Here is a 25,134-nt window from a genome sequence, read left to right on the forward strand (position 1 = left end):
CAGGAATGGAAGGTAAGGACACACAGTGCAACACAAAGTCTGTAGCAGTGCAATGGGAGAAGGAAAAAAGGACTCTTGGGAGAGGTTGTGTCAACATTTTCATGCTTGTCCTGACTATTAGCTGAAGACTTGAATGACCCCATCACTTGATCCAAAGATGTGCTTTTCCCTCTTTATTGTAATATTTTAACTTGTTGGCTTTTTACAGAAATATGTAACATCATAACTAGCCTCTTAACATACATGTATCTATCACTTTATTATTAATAATATAGGATTAATTCTTAACAACAATATAATGATAGTCCAGGTGCAATATACAAAAAGTCCAACAGAAAGGAGAGCAAAGTTCCTTCAGCAGGAGCAGCATTTTCAGCTTGAGCAGAGCAGATGAGCCACAGTTAACTACAAACTAAACTTGGCTAATAATCCACATACAGTATGTCCTGTTCAGCAGGGATGCACACTTCCACTGGCAATAAATGATATAAAACACATTAAAATTATGTTGAAAAACATAATGAAAAATATTGTAAGGGTAACTTAGAGCAGCTTTTAAATGTCAAAGAGTGCCCCTGAGCTGTGTCACTGTTGCACCTGGGGTAGCTCTGAGTGGCTCTGATCCCTCCTCAGCCAGCCCAGCCTCTGCCCCTGGAGGAGGCACAGCCTGTGACAATTCCAGAGCCACTGGCCCCTGGCACTGAGCACTGCCTGCCTGCTGCTGGGGGGGTCTGTGGGGGTGTCTGGACTCCCTGGGCCATGGACTGTGATTGGTTCCTGCTGGAATTTGGGATCACACCTCAGAGGGCACATTTGGCTCAGGGAGGCTGTTCTTGGGCATCATCCTCCCAAAGGGAAACAGGCCTGCAGTGCCTGTCAGTAGCTAAAAACAAGGCAGTAGTATTACTTTTCCCACATGGCCTCATTGTAAGGAAGAATTTGGGCCTTTTTAAAAGAATTTTTAAACCTTGTAGAGTTTAGGGAAAAGCCCTGTTTCATTCAGATAAAATTCAATCAGACAAGTGAAAAGTTTAACATCTCAGGGAGTCCATCTAGTGGAGATCACAGTGAGCACAGGCTCAAAAAAACCCCAAACCACACAAAAACCAGAAGCTCAGAAAACATTTGCACACTGATGTAAATAGGATGAGTGGACCAAATTTTTTACTGGAAATTGCAGTGTAATTATTTCCAGAGAAAACACAGCCTGGTGGCTTTAAAATTCTTACCCAAAAATAATTGCACAGCAGCTTTATCTGACTTCTTGCTGATTTAAAGCAAAATAACAATGTCATTGAGTAAAAACCCCAACAGACAGCATCTGGTTGTTTTTGACCTGTTCAATATAACTATTTGCAACACAGTTCCAACCCAAGTGTTGAGAGTGTTCTCTCAGAAAATCCTACTGAGGTCTAACAACAAACAGACAAACAGGACTGAGATCAAACCAGGTGGTTTGGTCCCTAAATAATTCCTTTTATATTCTGCATCAGACCCAAAATGTAGGTTCAAAGTGAAATTCCAAGTGATTTCTCTGAAAGTTAGTTAAGTAATCTATAAAAATTATTAAAGACTTATTTAAAAGTAGCATGTGCTAAAAATAAAATGGCATATTACATTTTAGCACTCAGTAAAATAATTCCAAATCTCACAGGTGAGTAGGTAAGTCTTAAGCACACAGATTTTAATATTATTAAGGAAAATATGCTTTCATTACAGTAGTTTCCTTGAGTGTGACCAGAAAAAAAAAAGAAATTAAAAAGTTACCAAATTTTCCATTACAAAAGTGTTTATATTCACCTTGAATTTCAGGAAGGAATCTGAAAAATCACTTCAGAATTCTGCCTTTGATTGAAACAAGGTCTGCAGTCCCCTGCGAACATTACACAGCTCCTCTTCTTGCTGTACAAAAAATTTCCATTTATCACTTTTATCACCACATTTATCACATGCTTTTGGAAAAAGGCAGATTTTATTTAATGTATTGTGATCCTGGTGCACTGTACATGCTGCTTAACATATCAAAGATGATACTTTTCAACATTAAGACTCAGAACTAAACGAGTCCATTCACATCTCCCTGTGGCTCCCATCACCCAGGTAAGGTTTTAAATATAAGAAGTCAGTGCCATTTGCATTCTGACTAATTTTTATTTTTGATAGAGGACTAGAAATCAAATTTTAGTAATTTAGTGTTCAAACCACAAAAAATAAATAAAAATGAGGACAAGATAAATTTATTTACCATTTCTTTTAGAAATTTCTCTTGGAGTCCTTTTATGTCTTCTTTCATCAGATGCATCTACAAAAAGACACTGAATGCATCTCCTCTGCTTACAGATGCCTCCTTATTTTCAAGCAAACAATGATATCCCTAACTATGTCATAATCAAGAGATTCAGATGTACATGCAGCCAACTGCCTATGGAAAAGGATGTTTTAAATTTTTTCCTTCTTAGATGAGTAACACCGATAAACAAAGTCACAGAATTGAGAATAAATCCTGATAACTGCACACACCTTGCAATGGGTGAAGTCTAGGCATAATATTGTGAAATTAAGGGACATTTTATGGCAAAAGATAAAAAAAAAATATTATGTATCATTAATATAATGCTGAGGACAAAATCTTCAGGAAAAAAGTCAATACTGGTATCTGTGGGTACATCTGAGGAATTATTAAAATGAGCAAAACAGAAGTTCCATACCTCTGAAGTAAAAACATCTTCTTCACAGTCAACAGAATGGTAGATATGCTTTTCAAAGGAAGTTTTCAGAATCTGAATTCTAAAGAAATGAAGACAGGTCAAACAGCTTTGCTACATAAGAAATTCCCATACAGAGCACAAATACACATTAAGCACATTGTTGGGAGTCTATTTGCATTTAAAGCATGGATAAATATTCCCATCATTGTTACTGCTGGAACAGTCTCTCAGGTATGTGGAGAAATTTAGCTGGAGAATAATTACATGAACATTTTAATTTAATTTTCTCATCAATCAACTCTCTTTTATGGAAGAAGTTGCAGAAAGGAGTTGTGCTGATCTCCCTCAAGTGAACAGAACACAAATCTCATCCCAGGATTAGAGAACCCTACTGACCTCTGCTGCTCATTCTTCATGTACGTACTAAAAGTGTGGGAATGCTTTTTCCAAAAGGTCTGCAAAGAAAAATATTACGAGATGCTAATGAATAGGAACTGATTTTTCTAAACTAAAAGTCAGTAATTTCTATTATGAACAAAAACTCAACACAGAAGAGGCAGGAGTTACACAGCCCCCACAGGAGCTGGAAGAACCCAGCCCATTAAAGTACCTGTAGAAGTTTATTGTAGGAGGAAAAACATACAGGAATTCACATAGTGGATACATGTAGGAAAACACAGAGTGACCTTGGGATTCTAAGGGCATCCTGACACCCCAAAAGTATTATTTTAAAGTGGACCCAACTAGAAGCAAAAAAAGGAAGGGCTTTGAAAATCCAAATTAATGATATTAAGTTAAAGATGATGTGAATGATCTACAGATTCCACAAGAACTCTTTTTTACCCATGATCAAACAACTACAATACAAACCGAGAATTCTTTTTCCATGATCTTCAGGGACTGAGAGTCCTTTTCAAATTTCTCAAGTTCCTCAGTGAGAGTAAAATGAAATTTGTCCAACTGCTTGATCCTACCAAAACAAATCAGGTTATTTACAGAAGGTATTCATGGCATTGTAAGGATGTTTTAACAGAAACTGACCTGCATTCATGGAGCTGGTAACTCACTGTTGCCATATGCTGGTGGGCAGCTTTCAGTGTTTGCTTATTAAAATTATCCATTTTCCGGGAGCGGTTCTAAGAGGATGTTTTAACATGAAATTCAGATTATTTGCACTTTATGAAAAAAAAACAACCCTTTTAATATGTTCAGTACTGTAACTACTTAATATCACAACAAACCCCCATTAAAAATGTAATAGTGTGGTGTAAGCCAAGCTGTCACCCATGTGCACTTGTATCCCCCAAGTGATGGACATGAAGGGTCTTGCCTCAATTTTCTTGGTAAATTCTTTCTGGAGCTGTTGACAAATGCTGATGGTTGAGCAGTCAGGCCCCCAGAATTCCCCATCCAAACCAGACAGGTCATTTACAGATTGAGTGGAGATACTTTCAGACACTGAAGAGAACAAAAACATAATGTCAAATTCAGTATTATAAAGTCCCCAGTCTGATAGGACAGCTTTTGTTCTATATAAATGTCACCAATTAGGTGGCTGAAACCAGTTTCTAATTGCATATCAATTTTCTGACTTTTTATATGGATCCAGTCTTTAAATATATAGCATTTTTTATTCTTTGCTTTAACATGTAAAATGCCTTTTTATGGATATTCTGTTTCCTTGTTAAAACTTGAATTGGTCACATTCTTTTAAAACTTTGCACTGTCAGTCCATGACCAACCTCTGTAAGCAGCATCATCATCTGTTTTAAATAATTTTTTGGGCTGTAAACTTTTTCTTCTCCTTCCCTTCTTTTCCTCCTTTTTGCTTGTTTCTGCCTCGTCAGAGCTGCTTTCTGGGGAACTGTGATAAGTTCGTTTGAAGAATGTCTGTATGCTTGGTCCTTCAATAAACATGGAAACAGTGCTGAATTTTAGCATTATTTAGAACAACGAGATGAAGAAGATTTTATTGACACCCTGAATGCAAACTCTAGGAGCATGCACCTTGGCTTTAGAACATGAGAATTATATAGAAATTAATAACCATTACATTTACAGAGGGTACATTTAACTGAACTCTGATGAGCAAGCCTGGGATTTTTTCTGATAAAATCATTATCCCCATTTTTTTCCCAGCATCGGTAGGAATGCATCTAACTTTTTATTTGGAGCACAACTAACTTTACAAAAGTTGTATTTTGGAGCCTGATTTTCAGGGTTTTTGGGATAATTAAAACAGCAGAGAAAAAGAGTAAAAAAAGGAATAATACTGAAAATATATAAAATATAATAAGATTTAAAACTTTGGCTATATTATTATGCCAAATAAAACATTTTTCTTAACCCTTATGGAGACACATAGGAAGTATTTTGCTTTAAATTAGATGTCTGTACCTGACTCATTCATGAGGGAATAAGGTTCTTTAGTCCAAGGCTGTACTCTACTCCTGCTGGAAGCACACAGTGGGGATGGTGCTACACAATCCTAAAAGAAAAGTCATTGATTTATTAATTAGCTCCAAAATTAAATTTCTTTTAGAAGTCTCCACCAGAAATTGATGTTTTTTATGTTGTGAAAAATTATTTTTTATTGGAAGTCACTAAGAAAATATTTACTCCCTGTTTTCTTTTTTAAAGTATGAATTATAGCTGATCTTGCTGGGATATAATTCTTTCATTGTATCCATATGATCAACAATTATCTAATTTATCTCCAATATTTAAAAATGAACTATTAGCAAGTCCCAAAATTTGTGTTAAATACTGAAATGCACTTCCCTTAAACCTCAGCACCTGGAAATGAGATAACAGAGATGCTAAGCTGCAGCTCTCTTCTGGAGAGGAAGGAATGTACTAACTCACCTCTTTACTTTTGGTGAGAGATTTGGTGGGATCCTGGAGTTTGCCTTTAGCACAAAGTGTGTCTGAAGAGCAAGACTGGGGACTTGAATCCTCATTGTTATTCTCTGCTTCCAACACAGCTCCCTTTGCACGTTTTCCACTGTCAGCTTTATACATTGTTAAGTTGAGCTACATATTAGGGAAAAACATCATTATTGAAAGGGTATGTCCCCTAAACCTCTCAGCACCTGTAAATTGATAAAGCAAAGAGCTGCAGGTCTCTTCTGAAGAGAAAAGAATTTAGGAACATACCTCTTCCTTATTCTTGGGGATAGGTTTAGTGATATCCTGAAGCTTTTCTTTAAGAGAAAATGTGTCCGAAAAGCAACATTGGAAACTTGAATCTTCATCTTTCTTACAGGCTTCTTCAGCAGCTCCCTTGGAATTTTTGCCACTGACAGTTTTAAACGTGGTTAAGCTGAGCTGCACATGAACAAAAAACCCCAAACATTATTGAGAGGAGAAGCAAAAAACAGTTGGCAGCCAAATGGAACAATTTCAGTTAAAACAACACTGGAAAAAGGTTAATGCTCTTACCAAAGATTCTTCAGTTAAAACTGGTGAGAAGCTTTTCCTTCCAAATGTCAACTTTGTAACTTCTCTCTCAGGGGACTGAATTCCATCCAGACTTTCCATACTCTTGTTTTGTGGACAGAAATTACTGGGAGAGCTTCCTTTCTCAGAGTTTAGCATTTTCCTGTCTTCTGGTATTGACTCCTGCAGACTAAGTGACCTCTCACTGGAGCCGTGCTCTGGACTGACATCTCCTGACACTCTCTCAGCACCTGGGAAACAGTTCCTGCACTGTCAGCACCAGCAGTGGGAGTCACAAAAGAGCAGCCAAAACCCCACACTGCTCCCTGCCCCAGCCCTGGGAACTTCTAAGTTTCAGCTGTGTGGAATCTGGCACAGGCCTTGCCACAGTTGCCCTTTCTCCCTCTGCCACTGTTTCAGCAGGACCAGATTTATTCTAACACTGACATACAATACTTTCTGTATTACCCTGATGTCAAATTTTCTTGCACCAGCCTATAGAAGTTAGTGACAGAAGTGTTAGTGACATGCTAATACAATTCCTTAAATTATGTGGAACAACTGGAATTATGGGATATGTCATTTTACAAGCATGAAAAAATTGTACTGCTTTGATAACCCTCAATTAACCTCCACCTCTTGACTCAGAACTGCTAAAATTAAAAATGGAAATACCTACATCTTATTGTCTCAATGGAGGCAGGGCTCTCAGGTGAAGGCATTTCCACCTCTTTCTGCTCTGCAGAATTCCTGGATTTGACCAGTGCTTTCTGCACATAGCTATCCACTCTCTTTGGCTCCACAGGTACAATCTGCAGTACCTTTGGCAGCTTGTAATCCTTGTCTGCCCCATTCATATGTTTCTATTAAAATACAAAAGTTATATAAACATCTTTGTTACCACAGTGTCCACAAAAGCTGATAAAGAGAGATTTATCATCTACATATCACTGATTAAGCAGAAGGACAGTCATCAGAAGTACTTAAATCCATAAGCAGATCAGGTTTTCCAACATCAATAAACACTGAATTTCTTTAACTCAACACATAATTTTCTATTCTTATGAACTTCCTAACTACTGGAGGCAATTACTGATGTTTCAGGATTTAATGAATGAAGTTTGTAAACTTTTCCATATACAATGATGTGTTATGGTAAAACAATGAAAATATTTTAGCAACCAATGTTCCTTTACTAAAAATCCATTTGGATATTGAGCAAATGTATTGACCCAGCATTACCAGCACCACATCAAGTCAATGAGATTTGGTTCATTAAACCCTCCCATTGAAGGACATTTTCAAAGTATTGTCACATTTTCAAAATACAGCACACAGTAGTTCATTGCAACTGAATAAATCTCATAAATAGAAACCAGAATCTATTATGACTAAGAAGATTATTTAGGACTGATTTTCTTAGCAGCTCAATACTCAGCATTTAAAAAAGGGGCAATATTAAAAAGAATAAAATTAACTTCAATTTGCTTATCTTAGGCACTTAAAATTCATGAGTACCAAGTACAAAGGAAAGAAGAGTTAACTTTGAAAAACATGGCAGGAATGGATTTTTAATAACCAAATGGAATTGCACACCTGTATTTTGGATTTCTCCTCCTTAAAGGTACATGTTGGAATGTTTTCTTCAATCTCAGACTCAGAACTAGAAGGCTCTTTGTAATTTTTTGTTGCTGCTGCTCTTCGAGGGAGTTTTATTCTGGTGGATTTTACTATCATTTCATCTGTTTTTGAATTCTGGGGTTTATATTTGTTTATCTTTGGAAGAAGAAAACCATCTTCAGTTAACATGAATCATTAATACATACATAAGATAAAATGGCAGATAACTTGGTTTAATTACTTGAAACTAAAAAGGTTTAACTTTAGTAAAGCTCAGAGAATCCAACTATCAGTCCCCAATGTAAAAAATCATTCTAACTCACTCATAACTGACAAACCAGCTAAATATTATATGAAAAGAATACAGTACTTTAAAAGAATCAACTGTATTAAAAAAATTATCTGGGAGAAATGTCATATATTTATGAAAAATTACTTTAAAGCAGTTTCTGGGGGGAACTAAGAGATTCTTAATCTGTATTAAAATTCTAGTTACATTTACCTTTTTCTTATTTGTATTTTTGTCTTTAGCTTTATCCATGTGGTAAGCAGGTTTAGAGGATTTATCTGCTGCTACAATACAAGAAGGTTGAAAAATCAGGAAAATATTCAAATGTTTGACATTAATTTTAGCTGTAAAACAACAGAATTACTATCATGCCCACAAATGGATTGATTCAGTAGCTGCTTTCTGCCCATTATTTTGAAAAAAACAATTTTTTTAATTGACAATAACTTGTACCTATCCCATCTTCCCATAGTTTTCCACATTAAAACACAGAAATTGTGTAAATTTATCTTTATAAATTATTAGAACTAATTTGAAAATTCTTTATGTTTGGAAACAAGACAACAAAAACATATGGTATTTGTAACACAGCACATGCCATGTTGTGCACTTCATATCTAGGGACAAACTTACTGCATCACTCTTCAGAAACATGAAAACAAAATTCTTACTTTTGTTTGTGCTCATTTGTTTCCCTGATTTTTTACTTCTACTGTAGTCAATTATCTGGGCTTTAGGTTTCCTCTTGGATTCCTGCAGCCAGCTAATCTCTGTCTTGCTGTCATCCCCTCTGTTTTCTGTGTCTGAATCACTAAAAAGATGCTTCTTGTCTCGATTGTTTCTAGTCTACAAATCCAGAAGAGCTCATAAGTTATTGATTAATTTTTATACATAGTCTACTTATATAATTGGTATTTAAAGGTAGGAGGACAAGCTATGCTCATCCATAAAAATCTGATCCTTACCTTTTTTCCTCCCTTCCCTTCTGCGCTGGATTTACTGATGGTTGTGTTCCTTAATTAGAGGAAAAACCCACCTTTAAATAATACATTTTAAAATAGCTGTTCTAAAACTTTCTACTATTCCCATGATATCTGGATTAAGGATTCAAACAAAGGTACTTACTTTTTTTTCCATATTACTTTGGAATTACCTGTTTACCTTAAACCCTAAAGGCTGTGTTTGTGTCCCAGTTATCAGTAGAAGTACACAGTAACAACACAGCCCTTTCCAGGAGGATCATTAACCAAAAACCATCCCCCTCAATTCAGGAATTTCTGTCCCTGTAGTATTTCATGAGGAGAACTATTTCCTTCATGGAACACATCCTTTCCTTTTTATCACCTTCCCAAATGACCATCATGGAACAGCCTGGGAGAACACAGCGATGTTTATTGCTTCAGAAAACCAACACTGCCAAGATATTCTTGTCATGCAACATTCCCTGGAATATTGTGACTGCCTGCTGGAGAGTGCAGGCTGTACTAGGACAATGAGCAATCAAAACAGGACATCCTACCCTTTTTTGTTTGTCTCTGTATGAACACTCAGTTCAGTCACATGCAATTCTTGGATCTAAAAATGCAAATAGAGAAGAAACAAATGAAGGTTTTCATTGGTTACAGAATCTGTACAAAATTAAACAGGCCATCAGCCAGTAATTGCTAAGGAGTTTTTTTTTCTTAGTTATTACACTCAGCAATTAAGGGTCATTAATTTCTATCTTAGAATTTATTTAATAAAGCTGACAGTTAAAACTGAAGCTTTCAGGATCTCAAAGCAATACAAGAGTTCCCACCCACCTGCTTCACAACCTTCCCCAATTCACTCCTCTGAGCCATAAGAAGCAAAACTATCTTTTATCATCATTAGACTTTTTTTTGCTCAAATAACTGGATAAAGATGTCTTTAAAGTGGGGATTAGAAGGATGCTAATAACATTTTCAGGATAATTTAAAATGATACTCCTAACACACTGTTTAATCCTTAACTGAGGAAAAACATCATCATAGCCTGAAGTGGCCAGAATCTTAAGATGGAGTATATTGTTCAATATTTGAGAATGCTGGAGGTATTTACAAGGCAAACTTTCTCCCCACCTTAGTTCACTGATATAATTTGAATTTTCAGATCTTAATTATACTTTCAGTAGAGAAAATCTGACTTATTTCCTTTCCAGTCTATTCATAAAATAGAAATTTCAGTTATTTCTTACACCAAGCTTGATTGTAGGCCCATCAAACCCGCTGATGTTAAAGTTGTAGGCATCATCCCTGTCAAACAGACACAGAGATCAATATTGTGACTGACCTAATGAACATTTCACAGAGTCAGGTGTGGGTAATCAGAAATTGTGTGTGAAAATGTTTTAACTACTTACAGAACATGACTAGTAGTTATATTGAGAAAAGAAGCAGTTTTTGTGGTCCTGTCCTGAACTTCTTCCTATCCATAAATGAGAAGTTAGCTCCTCTGTCAAATTTGAACTGTACATTCATAGACACTGTCATCTCAAAAAGCAACTTCTTCATCATGAAGATAATCAGGTTGATTAACAACAGTTCAATATAGCAAAACATACCTGCAGTCAATGAATAATTAACATTAACATCTAGAGATACTTAATATTCAAGTAAGTACAAGAAAGAACTTGCCCTTTACACCAATTGACTTTCACCATGTTTGTAAGTATTAAAAACAACTCCAACAAAAGCACTGAAGTGTTACCTTGGAGATCCAGGATTTATTTAAATGTGTCCTAAAAATAAAGATATATTTTGTTAAATACTAATTAGAGTACATGCATTAGAAAAACTGCCTATCTAAAAAAACCCCACCTTAACAAACCCAGTAAATTTATTCATGCATTTAAATACAACATCAATTAAAAGATGGATTAAAACAGCCCAGCCCCTTTCATTTATCAGCATTCATGGGTACATCACAGAGAGCCAGAGGCACACAAAGACTCAGTACAAAAGGAAATAGTTCACATCATACCTGTTAAAGCACAGGGAATCTCTTGCTTTGCTCTTCTCATTGCTCTTGTCTCTGTATCTGTCACTAATTTTACTGATCAGTGATTTGGCTGTATCTGCCATTTCTTTAGACTTTGGTTTCTATAAAAACAGTTTAAGATTCAAAACCCAACAGAAGAACAAAGCTGCAAACAGAACTTCAGGTTCCTAAGAACACCCTAGACTTCATTATATGTCTCCTAATGGATTAAATTACATTCATTTGAAAACCATTTTCCCTGGCATGACAGTAAACCCACCAACTTTGAAACACCGAGAATTGGACAATTCTCTTAATTGCAAGTGGAAGAAACAAAGGTAAGAAACTCTCACTGTCTTTGACTGTTTTGGATTTGCAGTCTCTTTTCTGAGGAGAACATCAGGGTCCTCTTGTGCAAGATCAGAATGCAAAGATGTGTCAGACACTCTGGCTGAAAGAAATGTTTTAAACCATGGTTCAGTAGTTTCAATATTTTTCCCTTCTGTATTTAACAATTTCTGTTCCAAATGATCAACACTGACTTTCCACTGAGAATGGTATCACTTTAATCTTCTTGGCTCTGTTTTTTTCATTTGTTTATCTGGAGAAATACTTCAAAAAGCTGCATAAATGCTTTTTGTTTCACAGCTCTTTCACTACCAATATTAATAAAGGGAAAAACAAGCAGCACTGCAAGTTAATTTCTCTGAATCAATTTTTGAGATTAACAGTTGACCAAGTGCAACCATCACCTGGATGGGATGCATGTGCCAGTGATGGATTTGGCTTTTTCTTGTCCTCAGTTGTTATATTCTGCTCAGGAAGAGGGAATGTTCTTTTTTTCCATGTTTCATTTTTATCAAAAGAAGTCTCCAAAAGACCAGGCAGCCTAACAAAAACAACACCATCCTTCTGTCAGAACTTGAGTCTTAATTATAATAAAACTGCATCATAAAAATAGGAAAATTATTATATCTTAGGGACATCAAAGCATTTTACTTTGCAAAAAAATATCAATTCTGGCAATTCCTGAAAAGTCTCCCTTCAAAGTGAGTGACAACAATGATTTGGAATTCTTTTCCAGTACTTACAAAGGTTTGTTGCTTCTCCCAACTGGCTGAGAATCAGGAACAATATCTAACACTTCATCTAAATGAGAAATAATTTTGCTGTCAATTATTATGGCAAAAGAAAAAATTTAAACAATTTTAAAAGTAAGGACTACCAATGCTTGTGCAATTACTTGCCCAAAGTTTGCTTTTCTGTGGCCTCTTGTACAATTTTTGAGACTTCTTCAGAATGCATTTGCTACAGAAGAATGACACCCAAAAGGAAATATTAGTGCAAGACCATAAGCAGTACAACCTCATAAACTTGTGCTTTCTCTAGTAAAACATTCTTCCTTTTTCTCATTTCATGGAAGTGCTGTTCCAGTACCTTCCCATGTATTTTTGTCTGGTATCTGATTTCCTGATCTGGTCTGTTTCACAAAATTCATTGTGTACTGTGCATCTCTGCCCACTCTAAAAAGCACAGTAAGTAACACTGCCAGTTACAGCCCATAAAAGCCAAAGAAATGCTCTAAACAAAACATTCTGTATATGAAAGCCTTTTCCAAAGCATGGCTGTATCAAAAAATGCTTCAGGAGTCACATAGTCTGGGGCTTGACCTGAATCTGAGCAAGGCAGACATTCACAACCAGAAACAAGATAAAAATATTATTTTATGGTCATTCTTCAACAGGAAGAAAAAATATGCAAAAATATACCTAAACTGCAGGTCAGTAACACCAATGTAGTTTTGTTTTATAGTAGTGAATGTCTGATCAAAAATGCTCTACAAAAACCAATGCTTTAAATACTGCAAGCCGAAGACAGGAACATTTCACAAGCACAGCTGAATGTATTCTATGTTTTATGACTATTTCACTATTGCATAATCAATTAGAAATTATTGCATGCACCTTTCTCCAATTATACACAAAGGAAGAACTGAGGTTCCAGAAATAGGAAGTTAATACTGGGGTCAGACTGATGAGTGAATGCAAATTGGGCCTAATTTTGTTAGAGCTCAGTCTGACTTCAAACATGTTAAACCTGCAATCCAGAGGGTAAGAAAACATAATGCAATAAAGTAAAACATACTATTTTCTAAAAGTGACTTGCTAACTGTGAAACTCTAGCTCTTTAAAATATGAATTAGGAACAAATTAAAATAGAAATTAATGTTATTCTAAGAAAAAGACTTGGCTACAGAGGACATGCATACTCCAGGAGGTTCCTGATGCAAATTCTTTGTTCTGCTCTCATTTATTACATCATTGTCAGACATCTTAGTAGACCTGGTCATTTCCAAAGGCAATTTATATCTCCCTTTAAAAGGAGTGGCTGAAACAAAACAGAGACACATTAGAATGCCACCAATTCTCCCATTACAATAGGAAGAGTTTTGCCCACTATCACAGCTATTCCATAAACTCCAACAAAATCTGTTTAGTTTTGATATCAGCCCCTTATGGACCTTTAATAATTCCATTGATTCCAACTCTGTTACATGGAGATTAAGAGCCCACGGACTGTGGATGTCTGGAGGGAAAGCAAAGCTTGTTACAGGCTGGCTCTGGTAGAAAATAGTTGGTTTCTATTTAAGGACTTCACTGTAATATATTTTAACTGAGTTGTCAGCTGGCTCCAGCACCAGCAGCTGCCTGACAGCTGCAGAAGTGCCAGGTGACCCTCAGCTGTTGGGAATGCAGGGCAGTCCCTGTCCCTCATTGTGTCTATGGACCAGGAGCAAGTGGCCCTTAAACATTTCAAGTTTAAAGCATCTGCTCAGGAGATTTTATCATTTCTCCTTTTCATTTCCAGCTGTGACAAGGATCACAGTTCATGCCTGATTTCAAAGACTATTTATAGTGTATTTTTTACCCTGAAAGCACTTGCAAACTTACATGTGCTGACAAAAGACAGTGGACTCCTTGTGGACACACTTGTAGTTCTAGGAATAAGCACACTTGCTTCAGACACTTTCCTTTTACGGGATGGAGTTACCTTGAGGAACAGAAAGAACTTGATCATAATACACTGATTTAAGGATGACAGCAGGAGAATTCAGAAAATTTATTGCCAAGAGTCTCTTAACACTTCCTATTACTGGAGTGTCAATTGCTACTGCTGCAGACATCAAGGTAACACGATTTTTATGCAGTTATATTTCAACAAAATATTTTTAAACTGAGATTCATGGTTTTTGTTTTCTAAATTATTTCAATGAAGTCCTGTCATTGGACAGCAATTGGACAAAGCTACAAACTAAGCAGGTTTATGAACGACTGCAAGACACCCACTGCTGCAGAATGAAGACACGGTAACAGTTTCAGATTTTAGCTCCTCCCCAGAAGTCTCTAAGGCCATACTTGACTTTTCCATACTGGGACATTTGAGCATATCCTCAAAATCTTCTCATTAAAGGGAATTCCCAGAGCATCATCGTCTAAAGATCTTTAACAATTCCTTTTTATTTCTGTTGCATTACTGTAGTTTCAAGATACTAACAAATTTTTTAGCAAAAGGATTTTTATAGCTTAGTGTCAAGTCCTAAGAAAAACAATCAAACCCTTATTACAGTTCCAACTGTCAAATAAGAAGTGGTTTAGGCTATTAAATATTACAAATATTTAAACTGACATGTATTTTCTCTCTACTCCTTTTTGTTTTGACAATCCTACCTACCTTGGAGGAATCACCTCTCAGTTTTTCTTCACTGTTGCTTTTACTCTGAGTCCTCAAACTACCAGGAGGTTGCTGAGTTTTGTATTTACTGAGTTTCTCCTCCTCTTCAGATTTTCCTTTCAAACCTGGTGACAACAGACTTTCTGGTAGCAGAACCTATAGAATATTTTAATGTCTTTTAATTTGTATACAATATTTGGATTTTACAATGTTTTATTTTTATAAAAACACACAGAGCAACTTCTTTACCCTAAGTAACACATCACTCACTAGAAATTATGATAAACTTCAGAGGTTACAGACTTTTAGTTTGAAAAACTTCCCACTTAATTGCTATTTTTGTTATAAAAATGTTTTTTCATATATAAAACAACTTGTCCTGTGCATATCTGTCTGTTTTATTCTACAATTTGGATATTAATATCTCCCCAAAAACCAATACACACATACTAGACGCCACTTGCCTGGCTTTAGACTTATCTATATTTATTGATATGTTAAAGTCTTTGTTTTTGCTGTGATGATTATAAATTTTGAATAATCAGTCTAATTATACAAACCCAAAAATCCACCCCAGCACACTAAGGTAGAATACCTGTGATCCACTTTCATTAAAGACAACGTGGACAGTTGTTTTGGCAACTGATGCAGACTGCTTCTTGCTGAAATCCTGCAAAGGGATATGTCAAAATAGACACTTTGCTCTTTTTTTAAACAAGAAACAAAATATTTAAGTCAGAGATCATAAGTGTCTGAAATCAGATTATAGAGAAAAACAGATTCTACAAATTCACAGCAGTTTCATGCCTCATGAGTCACTCAGACTTCAGGACAAAGCAGTTTGTTACAAGCAGCAAGGAGTAAGGTGTAGCTTGCTAAAAATGTTTTACTAAATGAATAAATTCATGAGTGTTAATTGCACTGCAAAACAAGACAGCTCATGAATCACTTCTTAAAGTATTTGCAAGAACCAGGTCATGTTTCTGGAAAATTAAATGCAAAATTTGACATTAAAATATGACATTCTCTTTCCAGCCTGGTAATTTTTGCTGCAATTCACTTTCAATCTTGGAATAAAAGAACCATTTCAGGTGACTGAGTCCAGCACTGTGGAGCCCACCACTAACCCACATCCCCAAGTGCCACATCCTCATGTGGGGTCTTAACCCCAGTGATGGCACCACTGCTCTGGCAGCCTGTGGCAGGGCTTGACAAACCTTCCAGTGGAAAGATTTTCATAAAATCCAACCTAAACCTCCCCTGGTGCAACTTGAGGTCATTTCCTCTTGTACTTACTAAGCACCTTCCCCAAAGCTTAACATATGATGCAATTCTGTAGCAGTGATGTTAATGAGAAACTCTTGTTATGGAGAGATACCAATAAGCACAGCTGGAACTGTGTGGCAATGAGACATTGAGTTTGAATCAATTAAAAACTATTCCAAAAAGTGTTTAAATCTTACCTTACATTTATGAAATCCGTAAATCTTTATGGTCACATCTTTGATTTCCAAGATAGAATCAAAATATAAAAGAACTTTCCCTCCTTCAATAGTGCCCACAATCATTGGCCTTTTTAGATCAATCGTTAATAATTTCTTTGAATCTTTTTCTGGACAAAGACAAAATTTGAAAAGCAGCTTGATTTCAATTTAACAGCATCTCATATAATCTTTGTCAACACTTGACACTTCTTCGGTTCAGGTACTAATTCCCTCTAATCTACAGTAATTTTATTAGTAAAACAATTCAAAATGTAATCTTTTAGAAATACTTATTCTGTATATTATTCCACAGAATTTTCTTTGAAGGTTACTTACTATAGCTGCAGACAAATTACAGGCTACTGTTCTAACAAGTTCAAAAGGAATATTGTTACTTGTCATTGTCTTATGCCTTACTTTGTAATGGAATAACTCTTAAGACATGATTATTAAATTATTTTCCTAAAATCACACCAGCATGTCCAAAGTACAGTGACTGCAGTGCAATTTTGTTCCTGATAAAAACAGATCCTTGATAACTGAGATAAATGAGAATTTTGTGTTGCTAGAATTAAGTCAGTACTTTAAGATTAATCAATTTGAAATTAGATTGAAAATCCAAGTTAGAATACAACAAAAATTTGGAGTTCAAATACCTTCCAGGCTGTACATGCTGACATCATCATCTCGTATAATAACTGTTTCCCACTGAAGATCCTTAAATGAAAAATAGATTTTGAAAGGTAGAAAAATACTATATTATAATTAAAAGAAATCCAGTGATCAAAGTCATTCAGTGAGGACAAATCTCCAATTTTTTAAACCTCTGTTACACAGAGTGACAGGAACTTGTGCTTCACTATTGCTCACTATGCACATGTTAAACTAATCCCAAACAGCATTAGGAAGTCATTACTGTGAAATTATTTGATTTAAATATCAACAAATCTGGATTTCTTTTAGCTCCATCAGCACTAGAATGCACAAATAAGTTCAACATGTTGAACATGGGGAAATAAAATCTGACACACTCCAAGAAATGTGTATTTGCTGTCTCAGGACAACCCAGTGGGAGACAAAACTCAGCTTACTGCATCATCTGCTGCCACATAGAAGGAAATACTTTTGCTGCCAATGTTGAAATCAATCCAAAACTCTTCCAGGTTTTCATCCAATGGTATCTGGAGCTAAAAGAAAAAGAGTAAGATAAAACAGTAAGAGCAGACAACACTGATTACTATCAGCTATGAAGCTTCATGTTGGTCTGAACCCCTGAAAAACTTTCAGTCCATGCCTATTTGTATACTTCTGAAAAAAAGTAACTTTCTTACTTTACCTCTTTTTTTTCTTAACTTTTAAGAAAGCAGAAAACCTTACCTCATACTTATCAAGAGCTGCTGATAAACATGGGAATGTAAAAACCCTGTAAGAAAAGGATATTTTTTTCAAGTATTCTACAATGCCGTAAATAAATTTTGCAGATCTGAACATAGCAAATGGATTGTGTTTTCACAAACTTTAGAGACTTAATGATCCCAGCAGTGATTTTTACCCCAAGGAAGTAACATGAAATTTAATCACAACATAAAATCCAGAAAAGAAAATGTATTAGCATAAAAAAAAAATCAGTTTTACCTTCTTTTGTCTCCAAGCATGCCATTCACCTGGTTAAGAAATTTTCTGCAATCCTATTAAAACATAGAAATTTCTTCAAGAATTGTAAAATGGAAGTTTCCCTCCCCGGAAATATTTTTCACGTGACTTACTGTCTCAAACTCCGAATCTTTAATTCCTTTAAATGCAGTGGACACAAACTCCATGGGAAACCACTGGGAGGCCAGAAGTCGCCTTTGCTTCTCTGACACCATTCTGCACAGAGCTTCTGTGATGGCCGCTTGCATATCATAGTCTGCAGCACAACATAATTCACAGCAAGAGCAGATTTAAATAACTACTGAGATGGAAAATATTATCAGGAAACTGGGATAAGCAGTGCTGAACATAATCTAGATCGCATTAGACCCAAATATGTAACCCATAAAGGAGAATTAGAAAAAGAAGTATGGGAATTAGGATGACTAAACAAGTTATTTTTCAAAATGAAACCAACCCAACTTTCCAGGACTGTCTGAGCCACACCAGGTGTTTAAACAAGAGAGAGAAGCTTTCAGTTTTCATCTCTCTGAGCTGGGAAATTGCTGGATACCAAAGTGATCCCTGAGGGAAGTTACAGGACTACTACTCATAGTCACAGCTCACAGCCTCAAAGATTAACTTCTTTATCATTTTCCCATTTGAAAACTTTTATTCTAGAGAAAACCAAAAACGTCAATGAGTTTTCCATACACTGAACACACAAACATTCCAGGTTGCAGACTGTTTTCATGCAGTATTTGTATTTTTCAGATCACTCTAACCACAACATTCTGCAGCCTCCAAATGCCATCTCTGGTTCCAAAATGGGTCTGCAACTAATTTTTAAGAAGTTCAGTACTAAATTAAGTCCCATGCTCACCTCCAGCATCCAAAATCGTCCTCCCCATTTCACCCCTGCCAAACAAAGGAACATTTCATCAAAATGTGACAGCAACACAAGGCCCAGAGGAAAGGTTTATTATAAACTTTCAGTGTATGAGACACTGATTCCATGGAACTGTAAGACCTCCAAGGAGTAAACACCTCTGGAAGCACTTCTTGGGGACCTTAATCACCTGATAGATACCACTTTGATTCTATTTGCTTTTCTGAAGCGTTGTAAAACAATTGTGAACAGCCCAACCTTCCAGTGACTGATTCACTGTGCTTTAAGCACATCTTTACAAATAGGAGTTTAATTTAATTTTATGACAACTGGGGTGGGGAGAAGCCTGATTCTTTCCTGGGAAAGAGGAAAATTGAGGCTTCTAATGAAGAATAACCCATGAGAATACCTGTCCACAGCCACTACAACTGAGAATTCAACAGCAAGTGCAGAAGTTGAGTTACACAGGGACCAATCTGCACAACAGCTTAGTTTTTACTAAGCCTTCCAACTCTGGAAATGATGGAATGATATAAAAATTATACTGAAGATCATTTACATGACAAGTAACATCTCCTTTGTAGAAAGCATCTTTTTCCTGGCATCTCGAGGCATCTTGTCAAGTAATGCATTCAGTTTTTTTATTACCTAAGAAGAGTGAAAAAAAGGGAGCACGATTAAATATAAAGTGTTAAACTCTGAGTTATTCTTATTTTGGGCCCTTGCAATGTACTTCATACCACTGAAGAAAGCAACAGGCTTAAGTAACTGCAAAACAAGAAAAGACAATGATTTCTATGCATGATTTTAAATGGTATTTATCTTATTAAAACAACCACTGTCTCAATAAATTACATTAGTTTCACTGGGAACAGTAGTTGTTCAACAGTTGTTTCTTATTTGCAGGTTCAAATACAGAAAGTCTTCCAAAGCCAGAGTTCTGTCTGCAGTTGATTGCTGAGCTAAAGTATACCTTAAATTAGCATTTAAAAACCTTTCCTTTGGGGATGTAGCCTTTACAGAAGACTTTTTTCTGGTAACTTTCCCTTTCTTTAGGGAGGGAAAATCCCCTGACAACCTGAGGTTCCTAAAATAAACAGGAGAAATTTGGAGTGTATTGGAGGGAATGCAAATTTCCTGCAAGAGACTAAAGAATTTGCAACCAACAATCTTAATCCTATTTCTAGAATTTGTAGAGCACATTTTTTTCCTATGCTTTTATACAGCTTCCTCACCAATAACTTTAATATCACTATTTTGTAATTTACTCTGAAAGAAACCCAACAAACAAATAAAAAAGGCCCCCCCACCACAGGTCAGTAATCTGAAACAGCCCCAACATATAAACAACAACAAATGTTCCCAGAGAAACATTATACAGTCCTTCTGATCCTAGAGCACTACAATATTCTCTTTTCTGTGGCATCTGCACATTTAAATAACTGTCTCCACAAAGTGTATTAACACACTAACCAGGAAACTGCTGCTTAGAAAGAAGGATGTTTACCTCCTGCTGAACATAAATATTAATTCTTGTATCAGTGATGAGGGAACATGTTCTCAGAACAAAGTTCTCCAGTATTTGCATTTTACCTAACAAAAAGGAAAGAAAGAAATCAAAGAGCTATCAAGAGTATATTAGGGTGCCCCCTCATAAACATTTGGGAAAGGACTCATTTTCATTTAGAAATAAAATACAGCGTCTGTCCTTTTATACAGGATTAGTGCTATGTAAAACAGAACAGTTACTTCAATTTATAGTAACCATGTTTCTATTCCTGTGCATCACTGTGTAATTCCCCTGGGTAGGAGATTATTAATTTTTAAATATAATTGGTCAATCCTATAACTCAGCTCTCTGGGATACAACTCAGGTGCTGAAATTTATCTCCCCAAGGCCCAGGAAATGAATCTTTCACTTTGATGACACCAAACAGTCTGCAGGGACTTTCTCCCCAGTGCCACATGGGTAAAGGCAGGGTGAAATTCACAAGGACAAGGTCAATAAGGAAGGATCAGCTGTGCTGAGCTGTGACAGAACCACAGAAGCAACTTTTTTTAGGAATAACTCATTTAATTTGCCATCTCTGAGACTTACTGTGCTTTTTTATTACTGACAACAGCAAGTTACAAGGAAATCTGTCCACAGCAAAACCTCAAACTAAAGCTGAGGTCACATGAATGAGAAAGGTGGTCCTTTGTGCATGCTGAAAGAGACATTTTAAACTCCCATTTCTGCTTTTTAAGCTCACCTTCAGGTCTGCTATCACACACAACCTGCAATAAAAAATCCAAATAATTTTGATAAAGAAAATATTACAGCATAAAAAAATCAGGCAACATGTACCTGGAGGAAATAATCAAAAAAGCATTTAAGATTTTGAAATTATTTTGTCCTTAACAAAGAATCAAAGATGATCTCTATTAACAAATGTGTTTTCCCAAAATTATATTTCAGTTAAATTTACTGAAATTATTTCACCAATGACAAATTTTTTTATGTAAAGATGAAAACTCACAGATCTTATAAACTGGATTAGCATACGAATAATGGGTGTAACCAAAATTTGATCAAGATGAAAATTTTTTTGTTCACTGAGTATTTACTGTTACTGTTTTTTTAACTTTATTTCATGCCAGCCATGAACAGAAATTAGTATGAATACAGCAAACTGTTTAAACCAAATGATTTATAATCTATTTCAGAAGTCATTGTAATGCTAACTTCAGGAAGATATTAAATAGAAACATATTTAAAGTCCTTTTATCATTAAACTAGTAACAATTACTTTGACAAATTTTATTATCAATGTATTTTTACCAGCAACATGATGAAGAAATCTTCAGCCAGATTTGCAAGCATTTCATTATCTTCATTTCCTCTGAGGACTAAAATTCCTTTTAACTTTTCAAACCAATTGACCATGTAAAGAGAAAACAAAGGCGAATCTATTTTAATAGCCTGGAAAAGGACAATGGTTTGTATTATACTTATGTAAAACTACACAAACTCTACAATGATTAAAACAACAGCATCCCCACTCTGCTGAGCAGATGTTAGCCCCAGACTGAAATTCTTCACTCCAGCTAAACAAAATTAGTTGATTTTAAGGACTTTTTAACACAAAAACTGGAGATCTACTTTGACACCTGCCACCACAGACAAAACAGCTGAAAATGGATAATAGCTGAGTGAAAGAGTGTTATTTGGTGGTGTGAATACAAGCATAAAGGTATTACCCTGATTTTGTTTATTATTAAATTTTGTTTATTTTTTTGTAATGTATTTCATACCACTGAAGAAAGCAATGGGCTTCAGTAACTTCAAAACAAGAAAAGAAAATGAGTTCTACATGACTTTAAATGGCATTTTTCTAAGACAACCTCAACTTCAATAAATTACAGTAGGTTTAGCATAGTTGTTCAACAGTTATTTCTTATTTGCAGCTTTATTATTATCGTTTATTTATTGTTTGTTTATTATTAAAGCAGCTGAGAAGGCAATTGATTCCATCTGACAAGGCAGTAGCTCTCATCTGACATTGCCATTAATTTTCTCCAGTAAAATCTCTGGTGAAAGCAGAAAGGAAGTGGTGTCTGTTCAGTTTTTGCTGAGTTACAAATGACTAATGTATCTAACATGCAGATTAAAGTAACACCAAATAATCAGAATAGCACTAAAATATGTTGAAAGAGTAGGTACAAAATCATTGCTGTGGGACTTAACAAAAAAAAAAAAAAAATGGCACCAAGAAATTCTAATTCTTGAATTAAAAGCAATGTAACAAAGCACATGAAAATATATCATCTTGTTTATCATGCTTCAACTGCTGTAAGCATATCTAAATTAATTATATATCACATGATTTGCAAAACTCTCACTGGGATAAAGCAGCACACCCCTTTATAAGGGGTCACTTCACAGAGAACATTTAAATATGAACAATCTTTGTTGCAGAGTTGTTGGAAATTCTTAATTCTGACCCAGTCAAGGACCAAATCAAACACTGAGCTGCTCAGCACTGAAGCACTGCTTATGCACTTCATTCATGTTTATATGTTTATTTAGAAGTTCACAGATGCTTTATGGTTTTACTTATCCTTCCAACAAGACCGTGTTTTATCATTGCTGGGAGCCCATCTTCTCCTGCTATGATGATTTTTTCCCCACATTTCTGAACAGCATTTAGTAAAGTAGAAATGATTTTGACTTCTTGTTTGTCAAGTGCCTGAAATCAAAATCACAACAATAAGCTTTAGTGCAAAGTCCCACAAGAGCCCATATTTAATTAACCACATGCCTTTTTTGTTCTCGAAATCCACCTTAACTGCAGCTTGAAGGAGAGATTTCATTCATAAAATTTATTTTGGATTCTTAAATCAACTGCTGGTGTCAAGCAAGCCAAATGAAAAAATCTTTTTTACCCTCTTCCAAAGATGGTGCAGATGATTTTGATGCAATGATTACATTACCCAACACAGAAGCTTGTCCAGTTTGTTGACAAACTGTTTGCTGCATTTATGAGAGACGTTTTCACATTCTTCTGTGGCCAGAAATTGTTCTAAGGGTCGGAAATCCTTTTTTCCTGTAGCTTCATCAATTAGCTTTTCGAACTGTAAGCAATATACCAAAGCTGTATTACTGTATGCTTAGCACTGATACAACACATCTAATTAACATAGATATGATGCAAGTTATTTACAATCACCTGCTACATTTGAAGCAAATATTCTGAATCACAAATAATTCAGTATAAAACCTTAACTACAGAGCATCCCTATCTAATACATTAATTCTGTAAATTCTTATGCACTGAGATTTTAATTATTTGCCTTAACTGGCTTTTGTTTCCTCATATTACAACTAAATTCCCACAGAAGTGTTTATTGTACCAATGCCCCTTACTTGGTACATTTAGTATTTTACACTGCTCAGCAACTTTATCCATTTTGCCCCTTTATTCCTTCTAAATCAATTACAACTGGATTTCAAGATTTTGATCTTAAGTATCACCTCAGCTGATTAACCTCTACCAAACGCATACGATTTATTTTCATCAGTAGGAATCTCCAGTTCCTCTTGCTTTCCACCCAGCTACTTTGCACTAAGCCATGTCAAAAGAAAATTTCTTCCTACCACACTGCCACATTGAAGACTTTCCTTACAATTAAATGCTAGTAATTAAAATAATCAGTACTGATACCTTGCTCCATCAGCACATACCTGCATCTCATTCCTCAGTGGCATTTTTGCAATTCACCAACTCAGCTGCATAAAAGGAAACAATCATCACACATTAAAGGGGTTTTGCAAAGACACTGGGAATCAGTCAAAATACATTACAAACTCCACAGTTTGTCAGTGTATAAATGCTATATAAATGCTATTTAAGCACCTGAGGATGTAAGAAAACTGTCTTGCAAGGATAAACAATTGCTTAAAGCAAAGGAGAGGAAGAAATTATCAGTTTCATGACTGGAGGCACAGAAGGACCTGAGAGGACCCTCAGGATTTCCCAGCAAGGAAAAAGCACAGAAGGTCAATACCAAGTTATTCGGGATGGGTGAATCAACAGCAAAACTCCATAAAGGCATCACCATAACATGGTAGATTAAATAATTTAACACAAATATGATAAACAACACAGGGAAAACACTTCATGATTATACACACAGTGATGGGCTCCAAAGTGACTGTCAGCAGTTAAAAGCAAGATCTGGGTAACAGAGGTTGCTGAAAATATTGTCTTAGTACTCAAGGGCAGGCAAAATATTTGCTTTGTCGAACATTTAAGAAAAGTAAGGAATCTTTTCATGCTTTGTATGAATTATTTCACACCAACCAACCAACCAATGTGAAGACAACAACCTGCAGCTTTGGTCTCCCCATTCCAGACATTATACAGACAAAACAAATAGTGATTAAAGACAGGGAATGACTTCTGTAAAACATTAACAGGGAACACAACCTAGATATTCCTGTACTAAATAATAGAGAAATAACAAATACAGGGTTATTTTAAATTACTTTTTCCAACACAAGAACACAACGGCCTCCGCTGAGGCCCGTGCCGGCTGGCACCTCACAGCTCTGCTGTCTCCGGCCCGGTCAGACAGCCCTGAGGAGGAACCAGAACTCCCTTTCCACACAGGAGCCCCCTCAGGCCGGGCCGGCCCCACCGCGGCCTCCCCCGGCTCCCCGGCCGCCCTCAGCGCGGCCCTCCCGCCCCTCAGCGCCCGCCAGCCCCGCCGGCCAATCAGCGCCCGGCAGCGCGCGCGCGGGCCAATGGCGGGGGGCGGCGCTGCGGGCCCTCAGCGCTGCCGGCGGGAGCGCCCTCAGCGCGG

At 36.2% G+C, this 25,134-nt stretch overlaps 1 protein-coding gene across 1 annotated transcript; it reads right to left on the bottom strand.

Annotated features, from left to right (window-relative positions):
* Window positions 1–24,954, bottom strand: SYCP2 (synaptonemal complex protein 2). The gene is made up of 48 exons (XM_058850820.1): window positions 24,818–24,954; window positions 24,014–24,058; window positions 23,263–23,403; window positions 22,890–23,018; window positions 21,611–21,715; window positions 21,042–21,066; window positions 20,297–20,382; window positions 19,349–19,437; window positions 18,784–18,818; window positions 18,035–18,177; window positions 17,904–17,956; window positions 17,646–17,691; window positions 17,360–17,455; window positions 16,925–16,985; window positions 16,248–16,396; window positions 15,380–15,454; window positions 14,785–14,940; window positions 14,004–14,103; window positions 13,322–13,440; window positions 12,529–12,575; window positions 12,415–12,463; window positions 12,300–12,360; window positions 12,144–12,201; window positions 11,805–11,941; window positions 11,406–11,503; window positions 11,056–11,174; window positions 10,783–10,813; window positions 10,436–10,500; window positions 10,271–10,328; window positions 9,575–9,630; window positions 9,021–9,069; window positions 8,727–8,901; window positions 8,269–8,339; window positions 7,743–7,922; window positions 6,826–7,009; window positions 6,150–6,397; window positions 5,865–6,035; window positions 5,574–5,741; window positions 5,106–5,196; window positions 4,451–4,612; window positions 4,039–4,166; window positions 3,750–3,844; window positions 3,579–3,678; window positions 3,105–3,163; window positions 2,709–2,787; window positions 2,246–2,302; window positions 1,801–1,902; window positions 1–472 (listed from the first exon to the last, which is right to left on the bottom strand). The coding sequence occupies exons 2-47, from the start codon at window positions 24,035–24,037 to the stop codon at window positions 1,834–1,836; spliced, it is 4,497 nt and encodes a 1,498-aa protein (XP_058706803.1). The 5' UTR covers window positions 24,038–24,058; window positions 24,818–24,954; the 3' UTR covers window positions 1–472; window positions 1,801–1,833.
* Window positions 24,955–25,134: the final 180 nt, after the last annotated feature.

This window comes from Poecile atricapillus, chromosome 15 (genome assembly GCF_030490865.1).
Source record: "Poecile atricapillus isolate bPoeAtr1 chromosome 15, bPoeAtr1.hap1, whole genome shotgun sequence".
Taxonomy (NCBI): Eukaryota; Metazoa; Chordata; class Aves; order Passeriformes; family Paridae; genus Poecile; species Poecile atricapillus.

Excerpts from the sequence above, each read along its gene's own strand:
- SYCP2 (XM_058850820.1), bottom strand. The coding sequence starts at position 24,037 with ATGCCACTGAGGAATGAGATGCAG. Across the intron at positions 20,383-21,041 it reads GTGTGATAGCAGACCTGAAG|GTAAAATGCAAATACTGGAG; the intron begins GTGAGCTTAAAA and ends CCTTTTTGTTAG. Across the intron at positions 7,923-8,268 it reads AAAATACAAATAAGAAAAAG|ATAAACAAATATAAACCCCA; the intron begins GTAAATGTAACT and ends CTTCTTCCAAAG.